Source organism: Saccostrea echinata, unplaced genomic scaffold (genome assembly GCF_033153115.1).
Source record: "Saccostrea echinata isolate AGI-Se365-2 ecotype Australia unplaced genomic scaffold, CSIRO_AGI_Sech_v1 ptg000045l, whole genome shotgun sequence".
NCBI classification, from domain to species: domain Eukaryota; kingdom Metazoa; phylum Mollusca; class Bivalvia; order Ostreida; family Ostreidae; genus Saccostrea; species Saccostrea echinata.
In genome coordinates this window covers 1,570,963-1,585,113 of record NW_026889794.1, presented here as the reverse complement: position 1 = coordinate 1,585,113, position 14,151 = coordinate 1,570,963, and the positions used below count along the sequence as shown (strand labels likewise).

The window sequence follows — 14,151 nt, the reverse complement described above, 5'->3', positions numbered from 1 at the left end:
ACATGTAAATGTCTACCTTTCTGCAAAAATCTTTGAAATATTTTTCCACTGAAGAGACTCAGTCCTAAATAAGACACATTATTGATTAAGGAAGCGCTATTTCCAGAAACAAATTCTGTTGGAAAAAGTTCTAATACGTCATTTTCAGGATGATTATACATGTAGATCGCGTGTGCCCCCCCCCCCCCTTCAAAACTTATTTGCTACAAACTTAAGGTTAAGTTTCTTCATGTAATTAGCCCGTTTTAAGATATCCAACAATTAAAACACACAAAATATTAACATTAAGATTAATTCTATTTATTTTAAGGACAGCACATGTCTCTGGACATGTTCAGTAAAAATTATATATGAATTGTGTTAATTTATCTAATTAAGGATATGAATTAATTACGCTGAGGTTCTATGTGTATCAAACATTTATTTTTTCCCCATTGATTGTTTTTACTGACAGTACATGAAAAATCTCTATTTTTAAAAAAAATATTTTTGACGACACAAATGGAATCATGATCAATGTATTCAAGAAACATTATTATACGGTATGTGTTTTAACAAGTAAAGGTTTTGAACTACTTAATTGTTACATGTTTCCGATGAAAATCTGAAATGCTGTAGAAAATGTTCAGAACATTACAATATGTGAACGGGTTGGTGGTGTATTGATCTTGACTTACTTTGATCCAATCTCTTATAATACTTAGGAGCGGCGGATCAAGAATTTTCTGAAACAAATAACTACTGTAACAGTACTTTATATGGCATTAAAAATGAACGGTTTAATTTTTTTTCATGTGTTCTTTAGATAACATTTCACTCGTATTGGGACGCTATTATTTACCTATTAAAAGCTGCGAATTTCGACCTGTACGCTGCACTTACATGTGCATGTGTATGTCCATAAATCAGTGGCAGGACCTTCCGTGTTCAACTTTTGACATGTATACTCGGCGGCATTTTTTTTTTACTTATGAGAAATCTTTCGATCTGTACTCTGCACTTATAAACAAAGAGCAGAGAGGGATCTTTTTCGTGACTCTGCACTATTTGATCACCGAGGAATCTTTTTTGTGCCAGCACCTACTTTGACAGAAGACCGCGGTTTATACAGTCCCATCTGAAGGACCGATCTCCATGTCCAACATCACCGCACTATATGTATGGATTAAATATGAATACAATTATTTTTTTTTAAATTGGTTTTATAATGAGAAACTGATTTATTACGTCCTTAATTTTTAGACCTAGTAGTCATCAATTGAAATAATACACGTAAGTCCTTAGGAACTAAGGAACAGGGTGAATGGGAGTGGGGGGGGGGGGTTGGCAGGTTGAATCTTCTTACAGAAAGAGAAATTAAAGTTTTTTTCATAAATATAATTACTTTAAAATAATTTTTATGACAAAATGTACACTATGCTTGCCTTGCTGTCACTCAAGTTACAAATTCTAAATAACTATGGGTAAAAAAAAGATATAAAGAATAAATTATAAAATTAAATTAATTTCTTTAATTTATTTAATCCAACCACCCCCGGTCTCTTTTAAATTTTACATCTCATGAACTTAGAAAATAATCTCAGTAATTATCAGCAATTCTCAGTACCAACAGTAACTCTCAGCAAATATCAGTAATTATCAGAACCCACAGTAAAAACGACAGTAAATATCAGTAATTATCAGAACCAACAGCAATTATCAGTAACAACAGTAAAAATATCAGCAAATATCAGAAATTCTCAGTACCAACAGTATAATATCAGTAAATATCAGAAATTATCAGTAAAAAGTGGCACTATCAGTAATTTTTAAGGCCAGTAGTGCTCGGAATACGAATTTTTGAAGTTGGCATTCCAAGGCCATATAGGGCTTTTTAGAAGCGTTGTTATGTAAATTAAGTATCAGAAATTGTCATCCGAACAAAGGAAAATTTATTAGCCTTCTCTTTAGCGTGTGACTGCATTGGCTGACCAAATTTTGATCTGCTACTGTTTAATTTCGTCATATTTTACAATTATTCAAGTTCATATGATAAGACAGAATTGTTCATCATCATCAATGAAAATGTTCAAATAACTAACCTCGTATATTCATTACATAGGTCTGCTACATACCTAGAAAAACTTAATTGGCTTCTATACCTAACGCCATTTACGTATTTCCTTTCTATAGTAATGTAGGCCGCCACGGTAGCTCAGTCGGTAGAGCGCTCGCTCTGTGATCGGAAGGCCATGAGTTCGTATCTCGGCTGCGACTGACCTAAGTCGATAAAAAATAGGTAGCAACTGTTCCTTCGCCAGGCGCTCGGCACTTTGAAGTGAAAGTTGCGAGTCCTTCGGATGAGACCTTAAAAACCGAGGCCTCGTGTCACGGCAGGCGCTGGCACGATAAAGATCACTCACTGCTCAATGGCCCTGAATGTCGGGTAAAGGTCTAAATATGAAGTCCTCCACCAGTATATGGTGACGTCTCTATATGAATGAAAAATTCTCGAATGGGACGTAAAACTACATTTAATCTATTCAATCTATAGTAATGTACTTTTATAGACTGTAGTACATTAAATAGAAAGATATATTCTTGAATTATGTATCCCTTTCACTGTCTTATGAAAAGAAAAAAAAGAACAAATATGTTTAGATTTTGAGAAATGGAAAATTATATTTTGTTAAATTTACGCAACTTCGAAATCTTGTGATTTATTGCTCATTTTATATACAACTCTCCAAAATTCTCATAAACTTATATACCGTTAGCATTTTATTCTGAATGGATTCATACTTAATTAATGCACAGTATAAGCTAAATTCTTCGAGCTTCATATAATAGATGTGTGTTTTATTTGAGATAAACACACGCTAATTGTAGACGCTGGTGTTTGGAGGTCACGGGTAACCGCCTTCAAACTGGCATGCAAGAAAGGTGTGAAAAGTCGTTTCTTGAAATTGAAAATTTACCGTCCGGATAAACGAGTCATTTTTCAATGAAATGTTAAGTTTTGTAGTAGAAATTGACCGTCCAGATGCGGAACGCGAATTTTCGGATTAATAAGACATAATAGCGTTGAAAAAAATCGGTTCCAAAAAATATTATCCGGAAGGTGCAGCGTCCGGATTAATGGCGTCCGGATTCACGCGGCGCCACTGTATTGTTGCCATGATGATCGATTTATAAAGGTAATAATCGGTATAATAAAGCACATATCTTTTTACTCTTATTTTTTAGAAAGCTTTTGTTATTGATGTATATCTTCCATATATATCTTTCCAGTATTGTCGTTTACCTTTTTAACACACTAAAAATCTGGTTTTATAAAAAAAAGCTGGTTACAGATAAGTTCAACTACGCTTGAAGTTCTTAAAATTAATTATAATGGTATTTATATCTCTAAACCGAAGATGTATATGTTGCACAAATTAAACAAATTGGTTATCAGGGTTTTTTTTTGTGGAGGGGTGGGGGTGGGGTTGCCTTTCATTTAATACAGAACCAAATGGATTTGCTACATTAACTATCTAATAAACAGTTAAAAATTTAATTCCATATTTTAGATGATCATATTGTTTAAAACTCTGTGAACACTTAATTTTTTTTACCCAGGTTAACTTAAAAATCATGTAAAAATTATAAAATTAAGTTTCTTCATTGAACATAAAATTTAGTACCTTTTTGAAACAAATGATTACCGATTCGATTATATTGGCCGATTATCAGTTGATTAGTCAACCGATGCTGCCTATAAATCGATTCTGAGAGAATCTAATGAATACTTACATGTAATTACATTTAATTTATTCGTTCTCTCCTGTCCATTTTCGTTCAAACAATTGTGCATCTGATTGCATGGGCCTTAATTATTTAAAATGCAAAGGATAAAACAGCCATTCCGCAAATGCATCTTGGAGCTGTTAATTATTAGGAGGATAATTAAGAGATCCTCCCCAAGGATGTGGTCTCATTTCTCATTGAGACCCCAAGATATGACCAATTATGTCAGGTTAGTAAGCTTAATTAGCTACATAATTTTAAGTTCTTCCTCTTAATGGTTAAGTAAAATTATTAGTATAAAATGCACATTTTATATTATATTACATATTATGATGCCCCTAACTAGTGCTATTTTTTTAATATTTGATTAATACATGCTGTATGTTCATATTATAACAATTATACATACATATGCATAAAGAAAAAAAGTATCTTTTTACATACATCTAATATACATTTAATTTACTTCCTTTTATACTTGGGCTAAAATTGGCCTTACTGCAAGCTTTTACTACATATTAAAAATATTACTATATAAATCTGTATTCACGATGACTAAAATCTTGTTAGACGTGAAGACAGAACTCTGCTTTACGAATTATGGAACACTAAATTTCGAACTTTTTACAATGCTATATAATTTTAAGTATATTATATAACAAAATGTTCTGTTAGTTTTTAACATTATTCATCCAATGATTACTGATTATTGCATGTAGTCAGATGATACTTTGCAGTATGCAAACCCTGATATCATTCGTTTTGGCATTGAAAAAAAAAACGTGAACTAATCATAAAAATGTGGGTTTCCGCCGTAGAAAAACTGCATATATATATATATATATATATATATATATATATATATATATATATATATATATATATATATATATATATATATATATATGTAAGAAGAAGTAATAGCTAAATGCCATAAAATGAAAAGAATCAAAACAATTTAGTTTGATTATTCAGCGTGATAAAATGAGCAAAAGTAAGCGATATGACTTGTGCTAATCTGGAACTTATTGATGTCAAATATTTTTAATAATATATTGGGAATGTTTTGGTCACATGTTTCACATTTTTTCCATTTCAACCTAAACTGAATAAACTGATCAAAATCCCCAGACCTATTTTGTTGAAAATTTAATTAATGGCATTAAAGGCTGTATCCAAATAACTATCTACTTAAAAATGTCCTTTCTTGTAAAAATTCCAATAACTCACTCAGCTACATCCAATGTTTATATAATGTAACTACTTCAAAGCAGAACAATGTTGTTAATGTATTTTGCAGTTAAATTGTCGCCTTAACTGGAATAAATTCTCTTTATTTTTCCACATTTCCTCTATGAGTATGTCGTTGTTTTTATGGACTACTACAACAGGGTTGTTCTTTACTTTCTGGATCCTATGGGTCTGCTTTGCTTAAAGAGTATATCATTCCCACCTTATCGGACTCTAATGTGAAATCTCCATATTTCTGGAATCAATTCAACTGGTACAGAACATTCTCCTATGATCTTATCAAAGGCACTGGTTTATTTGCTCTTTCTAGGCAGACCGTTATGTTTTGTTTAGCAGCTGTGTAATTTCCAAGTCCGGATTCTGGTTTGTATTGTGGAGAATTGATATAATCTTGAAGCTCTGTAGCTGTTTTGCTTTTTTTCATGACTTTGTAAAAGTTTTTTCCTAAATATTCAGCACACACTGCATGACACAGCCAAAACACTGCCGTATTCCAGTTTTCTTTCATCATGTATAGATATCCGAGCAAACTAAATGACGTCGCACTGAAGTCCTCGAGGCAGTAGTTTTCGAAATCTTTCAATAGAGTATCGTGTTCTCTTTCTAAGTTTTGTTCCGTAGAATCCATTTCTATCTTCTCAATGTCTTTTGCTGATGACTCTAGATTTTTCTCTACTTTGTCTTGTCCAGCAGAAGAGGGGTTACTTTTTCCAAGATTACGTTCTGTGGCCTTTTCTCTGTCGTTTTTAGAATAACATTCTTTTTCTTCCATCCAACAAAACACACTTCTCCCTAAAATGTAATAACAAAGGGCTTTTGACTTGCAGCGAAAAACTTCACGGACTTCTATCTCGTTCTTTAGGAATCCGTCTAGCACCTGTAGCAATGACACCGAAAACTCGTTTTCAGAGTCGTCATCAATATGTTCAATGTACTTTTTTAGGAGTCCTATCCCTACATGCCACTCTTTTTGTACGAAATGTAAAAGAGCAATTCCTGCAATCATGCCCGAAGGAGGTTTTTCTCTTAAAGTCAACAAGCTGTTAAATTCTGTCTTTGAATTTTCAAACGCTGTAGTTCTTTTCACACTCTCAGATGGCAAAGAGCAAGCATGTGCTAGATACATAAATGCCAAATTTACTCTTGATTTAGTAAAATCTTGAAATCTTTTACTTATTTCCTTGAACATATCTATTGAATTTTCTGGATGTCTCACTTTAAGTGCTAAATACACCAAAACTTCTTCAACTGGTACATGTAAGTGTTGAAACATGTCCCCCCAAACCTTAATGATGTATTCGACTGCAGAATCGCATGTAGCACTGTGTATTAAACTCTGCACGTGACAAATAATTGCCTTCTCTGTTGCTTCCAAAAAATTTCCAGAATCATTGAAAGCTATTTCTGCTTCTCTAAATTTTTCCTTGTTCAAGCATAATAAACCAAGTAGATAGTGAGAGCTTGAGTATTGTTGCACTAAGCAATAATTCTGGAATTTCATCATGTACTCATTCCATGATGTGATCATGTCATCTTCATCGATACATAAAATGCGCACAAAGAAAGCCAGTGATATGGATGGAAATTGTATTTGTTTGAATGCATTTGTGGAAAATGTTTTGGACAAATGTGCCATCAAACGTCGTGGAAGCGCATTAAATGTAAGAACACTGTACTTGTTCATTTGGTGTTGGCAATTTTTTCCAGTAGTCATTGTAAAAAGATCTTTCAATATATCCTTTGCTTCTTTTTTCATGTTGCATCGAAGCAAAAAATTGGCATAGTTAATATGCCCTTGTACAGTCACATTATCTGTCTCCAACTTCTCATAAAGTGTCAGTGTTTTTTCTTTGATTTCCTTGAATTTCACAGAATCAATGGGATATGACATCGATGCTGAAGAATATAGTAATGCTAAATACTCTTGAAGATCAGACGTACCCTGACTATTCTGAGCATAAACAAGTATTGACTGGATCAACATGGTAAGTGGAAAAACTAATGTGCACTGTCTTGGAGGAGATATGCATTTAGGGTTTTCTACGATGCTCAGAACAAAATCCGAAAGATTTTCAAAGAACATTTTCATATGTCTATACATGTCAACTAATAGTCTGGCGACTTCTGTCGTTTTGAGGCTCAATAGACAACTTCGAGTGACCTTTTCAAGGACCATCTTGTAATTATCTTTAGTTGTTTGTTTATTCTTCCAATTGTCATTGTCGGTCAATGGTTGGATGTCCTCTCGAAACTTTGACCTTCTACTTTGATCTTGAAGCACATATTTGTCTGTGAAGGGAAGTAAAGTAAGTATTGGATTCTTTCTCGCTTCTTTCAAAATGCGCTCTGCATCTGAGAGGTCCTCTTCTGTTAAAACGTCAAACAAATTATTTTCGGGAATGAAAAAAGTAGGGAGTTTCCTGCATTTCACATGCTCCAAGAGTCTATCCAACAGGTAAAGAAAACACCAACCAGGATTTTCCCATCTTGTTTCAGGTAAGGTCTCGCATGCATACAGAAAAACTGTTTTGCAGTGATAAGAAGAAATAACCTCAAATTTATTATCTTTGTGAATCAGTGCTCTTCTGAAAATTTTGAAAAACACATAGGACTGTCTTTGGTAGTCACTTACAATCGATTTTGCCAATGCAACTTCTGTGGTGGCAAAGGAAAAACGCCATTCAATATCAGATTCGGGCCCAGTTGTTTGCTTATGGGCAACAGGAACGACGTGAAGACCCATGCTGAAGATTTTCTCAATATCAGCTTTACAGAGCCACATACTTTTCTTACATCGATTAATCCACGATCGTGCACACTCAGGTCATAGACAAGGGATCGCCCAAGTAAAATCCCATTGGTCTTTTAATATGGGATTGTCTAACGTCGTTTTGTTATCTCTTAATTCTACTCCTAAAGCAGGTCCTTTGCGTTCAACGTCATATCTCTCATCATGGCTTTTATATATTTTTCTAGCATCCTCATCCACATCTTTCAGATTCGTATTGATGTAATGTTTTCCACGAAACGAAGACGTACATTCAATCCCTTTTCTGTTCAGAGGAAATCCATTTTGGGGATTTAAGACGCGTATTCTGCAGTATCCAGGATGAGTATCATTTGTTTCTATATAAACATTGTTGTTTATTGGGTCTGCTTTTGTAACGGAAGACTGTTTAGATTCATTAAGCTCAGTCAATGGAGGACAATTTACAACTTGTAAGATATCGATGTCACTGTAGCGAACATACACAGGGAAAGGGTGATCAAGATTTTCATTACGTTCGAACAATCTAGGAATTTCATAGTATTCTGAGACACTTCCTACCTGGACACAATTATACTGGACTGGTTGCTCAGTTTGTTCGAGCATTTTGTTGAACTTCTGGGCATGATCTTGGTCTTTTTGATTGTTCTGAATAGACGTAGTGTATAAAGGTAGAAGAAGCTCTATGAAAAATGTTAGGTTGGGAATAGGGATCTCACAAGATTCTAAAAAAGAGATAAAAAAAATTACAATTATTAAAGTTTCCATATTTCTTCACATATTTGAGTTTTGATAGTTTAAGTTCATATATATACCAACCTTCTGGTTGTGTTGTATTATAATCCATTATAGACTTTTTTTCAGCTGTGTGATCTAAACATTAAAATCCACACTTGATGTTTTTTTCGTCAGTCTTAGCGTTTTTTTTTTTTTTACACTTCCTCGTTGGCGTTCTTTTATGGATATTCTCTGGGGTGTATCAGCTCAGCTTTCTTATTGGAGCTACCTTTCGCGCACACACCTGACCTAACATTTCAGGTATCATTTTCATACATTTTTAAACTTTTAATTTATTCAAGCTTGCACTGCAGTTATATTTAAAAGACGAGAATTATTTCAACTCAAGGAAAAATACCTGTACTCCTACAGAGGTGGATCCAGATATTTTATGAGTGTGCATCATTTATTGGAAAGGCGTGGTTTCGCTAAAACAAAACGTAAAATGTCGACGAAATAAAAAAAAAATAAATTTATGAGTAAAATTTCTCGCTATGTTTTTGACATTGTTGAAATATCCTTGAATAAAAACAGATGACAACACACAGTGGTCAAAAGTATTGATCCTGTATTATTGCTGATTTACGACTTTGATTTGCCAAAATGATGTTTATAACATTGAAAAAAGATGTGGCATACACTGTCATCATCAGCAATATTTTTCTCAATATGAGCATAAATATTTGTGACGTTCATAACTTTTTTGTTTAATCCAGTCAACGTTTTTTAATAGAGAGACTTGATATGTAATTCGTACAAACATGCCGACACTTTATTCAGTTGTATAAGGTTAATTGGGATGTAGTCAAACAATTTTGCATATTTTTTCTGCTTTGCTGGAAGTAACAAGAAAAGAAATTTCGACAAATTTCTTTTCATAATTGTTTACTCGGACATTTTAGCCTCATCCTGGACCTTGAACTCCAGACATTGGGAACATGTTTCTCGATGTTGGGTTTTCATTATTCAGTCTACCCAGTGAAAAAGACATATCTGATAAATGTCTGGAAAAACACAACCTAAAATTCGAGCATGCGCATTCCAGTGAAAAAGACTAAGATGATTGTTACTGCTCGAGATTGCTAACAACAAGAGGATGGTTGACCCAGAACATGAATTTTATTACTTAGTGAAGGGTCATCATTGTCAATATCTGAATGCAAACATGTGTTATACGATATCACTATTCGTTTTAAGTCGATTGGGCCTTTATAAGGAGGATCCTACATTAGATATGCATGTAATTTAGTTAAAGAAAAACTTTGCTATAAGTGGTAGATGATCTGACGGGAATATTTCACTTGGTGGCAGGTTCTTTCTCATTTCTTCTTCTGACAAAAAATCCAACACCGAAAGGACTTCAAGGCCACTCCCCTTAGATGTCTCCGAGCGAGGCTCGAAAAATATATAGTCCAGACAAAGACAGAATTCTGCGTCAAGATTGGTTACTTTTGGCTCTGTTTTCTGAAAATAAAACAATTAAGCCAAAATGTGAACAGTTTTAGATATTTCTAATACAGCTGTAATATGCCATATTATTTAGCCATATCATTAGAGAAATACTTTGTATTGCATGTTAATAGTGAACATATTTTTACTCCCAGAATCCACTATATTCATTATCACAATTTATAATTGACACAGTTTCATTTTACCGATACGTGTTTGTAGACACTCTCAAGAATCAACTTGTCCTCTTCCAAAACTTTTAACATCTTCTTCGTTGTGTCTAACTAAGATAAAGGAGAGAAATTACTCGAATATATAGCATTGGTTTTCATGTGATTAAAAATGTTCATTTGTTATACTTGAATAGCCTATCCCAAACGATACATGGCACAGCAACTTGGATACTGTTTTTCTTCAAATAATTATAAACAGGCTAAAAAACAAAACTGATTTCAATATCATATGGCAGGGTACACATAACTTTTTTAATCATTGCAGTTATTTCCTTTGAACTAAATGTATATATATATATATATATATATATATATATATATATATATATATATATATATATATATATATATATATATGGAAGCCAAAGCTGTGAACACTCAATTCAGTAACATTTTTTTTTACTTGCTTGACAGGGAATTTTTGCTTGATAGTGAAGTGAAATTGCTTCCTAGGTGCCTGCCCAGTGCAATAAGTAATATCTATTCCGACTATTAGATGCATACATCTGGGGTGGGGGGGGGGGTAAAATGTATGCAACAGTAAGACATTCTATAATGAAAAGGCTACTATTATTCAATAATTTTGTAGATTAATTATAGATGTAAATTTAATGCTGGGGGGGGGGGGGGGGGAGTGTTTAACTAATTAATGTACAAAATGCTGCACTTTTCAAAATCATTCAAAGTTTTCTAAATTAATTCATTCATTTTTTTTCTGGAAAAAAAAATCATTTTTACAAGAAAATAAATTTTTGGGGTATATTTTAAGGTTTTAAGGAAGAATTCCTTTAATTTTCCTTTATAAAAATTACATTGTGTGTGTGGTCGACGATATATATACATGTAAATAAAATGTGGCAAATTTACAAAATGTTTATTAGGTGAGGACTATTTAAGTTTCAGAACTTGTGTCTAATTCATTTTACTGTTTGTTGACAAAATATTTTCAATTGATGAAAAAAACAATTTCCTGCGGAAAAGTGATGCTATGTATAGTTTCTTTGTTGCCTTTTGTCAAAAAGTTGCATTAATTACTGTTGCATTAATATATATGCGTAATTTATCTTACCGATATATTCTTTCCACTTTGGATTAATTTCATGTTAGCCTCCTTTAGACAACCACTAACGATCAGCGCGTACGCGGGATCTGTAGGTTCACTGTTGAAATCTCCACAGAGAATTGTACCAACTCTTCCGGTATGTCGTTCTCTAAATTCTCGCAGAGCCACCAAACAGCATAGTGACTATAAACAAAACTCATTTTCAGATACCTGAGATAGATTTGCACTCTTGAAATTGAAACAAACTTAACATAAAACAGCTTAATCCATCGATTTCATGCATACCTGATTTTACAAAACTAATTTACTGATATAGGGTTCATACAAAGTTACATGGGATATATCTAGTTAAGTTATTTTCAGAACTGTATCTCCAATGGTCGGAAAAATCTACGCAGAAGACCAATTGTCCATCCCAATTTTTTCAGCAACAGGACTAACTGTGCAGCTATAATATCTTAAGTTTTATGAATGGATAAAATATTAAATCAATTAATTTCACCTGAATGAAACGCACGTCCATTAGATGTTCACTTTCCCATACAAGGTGCGTGTTGGCAACAACAACAGTATACGCTGTGGTCACGTGCTTAAGAAGGGTTACCAAGGCAACGTCACAGCGGTCCGTGTATCGTGAAAAATCAGAATCCGTTGTGTCATTTCTTTCATCAGTAAAAAAAGCTGTATTTGTAATATACATGAATATATTATCATTCCGAATTTAAAGTTGACCTTTATTCGTAGTCTACAGTTAAATACACAGTGACAAATCACATACCTTTTCAGCAATTTCCCCAAATTTATATGCAACGCTGTCTTGCAACGTAAATTTAAAAGATTTGAAAAAAGTAGCACACCCTTCGTCATTCTTCTCGAACGTTCTTTTATAATATACTCCCCCGTAGCCTAATCTACAATTGTAAAAAGTCATTTAAAATTTTATTTTTAAAGATAAACTGAAAATATACAGTCATGTATATATGTATCAGTGCATATTTAATCATTTTTTATTAAATGTGTTTTCATCCAAATCGAAAATCGGAAGGTTGTTATATTTGGTTTGTCTATTTATATCCTTGCAACTTCAACCTTGCCCATAGTTCTGGAATTGAACAATATGGATATTTTATACTTGGTCTAAAGGTAGCAATTGACCAGAGAGCGTGTCTAGATCCTGACCTAAGGTAAACTTGTCCGGCAAGGTCACAGGGATTGAGAATGTGGAAGTCTTGTCCGTCATATTGTAATTAGCAGCAATTTTAGTATTAGTAATTCTAAAAAGTAGAATTATGATCGGAGGGTGTGTTATGACCTTGATACAAGGTCAACTGGGCGAGAACAAGGTCACCGGGATAAGAACTGTAAGAAGTGTAGAATTCTTGTCCAGTCTTTTACTTTACAATGGAGAAATACTAGAACCTTATAATTGTCAGAAAATAGGCTAAGAAAAGAGGGCCTTTACGAACTCAGATCCCGGCTTATTTGGACAAGATCATGGTCACGATTTGAAATTCAGTAGAAGCATGGAGTTGATACGCTGCACAGTTCTGATCAAGAACAATCATGATCAATGGATGCAAGGAAGGTCAGTTGTGCCCCTGTTACATCTGAGAAGGCTCGGTGTGTTTGTGTTTTCAGAGGCACATTTTTTTTTATCTTGAACATTGAATAAAGTTTGTCATTACTCTACACAGAAGGAAAAAACACAACAAATAAAGTCCAAAACAATTTTCAACCTTTATATTTTAAATACCTTAAAATTTTGACTTAAAATGATAATATTGTTAATTAAAATTAACAAACTTCTGCATTTCAGGCTCCAGTGTATCTTTGTAATACCCAGGACCCACCTCCTGTAAACAAATGACGTCACAGTCGGAGAACTGAAGCTCTTCAAGTAGCCTTTTATGGCGGAAGTTGATATCTAGGTGGGTGGGGTCTCTGTATGGATATGTATATGGGTGTGTGTGACAATCCGCCAAAACATTGTAGCTCATTAAGGAGAACACATGATCTGGCGTGACATCATCGGTTTCCGTTTTAAGGACCTCCTTCCTATTTGCAAAGCTTGGTGGTGCATTCTTTCTATTCATATGATTGCTGTCAAAAAATATCTAAAATTTAAAGTTGGGTAACATTCCTTGTATATAATTATGCATATATAATCTTTTCTGAATCGTATTTTATAACGATGAAAACATTCATTACCATAAGCTGTATAACGTGCATGTGATTAGCGCCAAAACAGTGCACAGGAACTGACACTGGGATATAAGCAATCGCCCTTACGTTTTTTTTTCTTCACTTTTTTACAGACAAAAGACATGCATAAATTGCAAAACTCCCACTCCAAATAAAATAGCAGTAATTCACTTTTTTCGTGATATCGGTTTTATTACTTTCTTCCGCCAAAACGAAATATCCTTAGTTCACCTTTGTATGACCCGATCCATTTAATTTAAACATTACTACTATTAATATTATTCTCCAGCTACTAATAACAAAAAATTGGGCCCGCCCATGATTAATATTTATCTTTTGAAGAGAAAAATACTGACCTTAACAAGTTACACTGGCTACAAAATAATAAACACACTGCTTGCTATAAAACTGCAGACGAACATTGCCTTCCTTCATAAAATCGATCCTCCTCGGTTGAAGAACGAGGAAATATGCATAACATATAAACCGTAAAACGCTCCATCGAACATGTCGAACTGCTAGATACTTATTTTATAAGAAGTTAATATGCATATGGTTGAAAGATTTGGAATTAAACTGACACACTAACTCTCTGACCCCATCAAATAATCAAACAAATCTATCGTGTTTTAGTTGTACAC

At 33.6% G+C, this 14,151-nt stretch overlaps 2 protein-coding genes across 2 annotated transcripts; both read right to left on the bottom strand.

Moving 5' to 3' along the window:
- Window positions 1–5,182: 5,182 nt before the first annotated feature.
- On the bottom strand, window positions 5,183–8,306 carry LOC133201613 (uncharacterized). Its single transcript, XM_061337407.1, has 2 exons — window positions 5,483–8,306; window positions 5,183–5,254 (listed from the first exon to the last, which is right to left on the bottom strand). The coding sequence occupies exons 1-2, from the start codon at window positions 7,799–7,801 to the stop codon at window positions 5,183–5,185; spliced, it is 2,391 nt and encodes a 796-aa protein (XP_061193391.1). The 5' UTR covers window positions 7,802–8,306.
- Window positions 8,307–9,774: 1,468 nt separating this feature from the next.
- LOC133201742 (uncharacterized) lies at window positions 9,775–13,948 on the bottom strand. Its single transcript, XM_061337531.1, has 7 exons — window positions 13,867–13,948; window positions 13,112–13,408; window positions 12,083–12,219; window positions 11,811–11,989; window positions 11,315–11,491; window positions 10,219–10,296; window positions 9,775–10,027 (listed from the first exon to the last, which is right to left on the bottom strand). Exons 2-7 carry the CDS (start codon window positions 13,399–13,401, stop codon window positions 9,809–9,811), a joined length of 1,080 nt encoding a protein of 359 aa, XP_061193515.1. The 5' UTR covers window positions 13,402–13,408; window positions 13,867–13,948; the 3' UTR covers window positions 9,775–9,808.
- Between the last annotated feature and the right edge of the window lie 203 nt (window positions 13,949–14,151).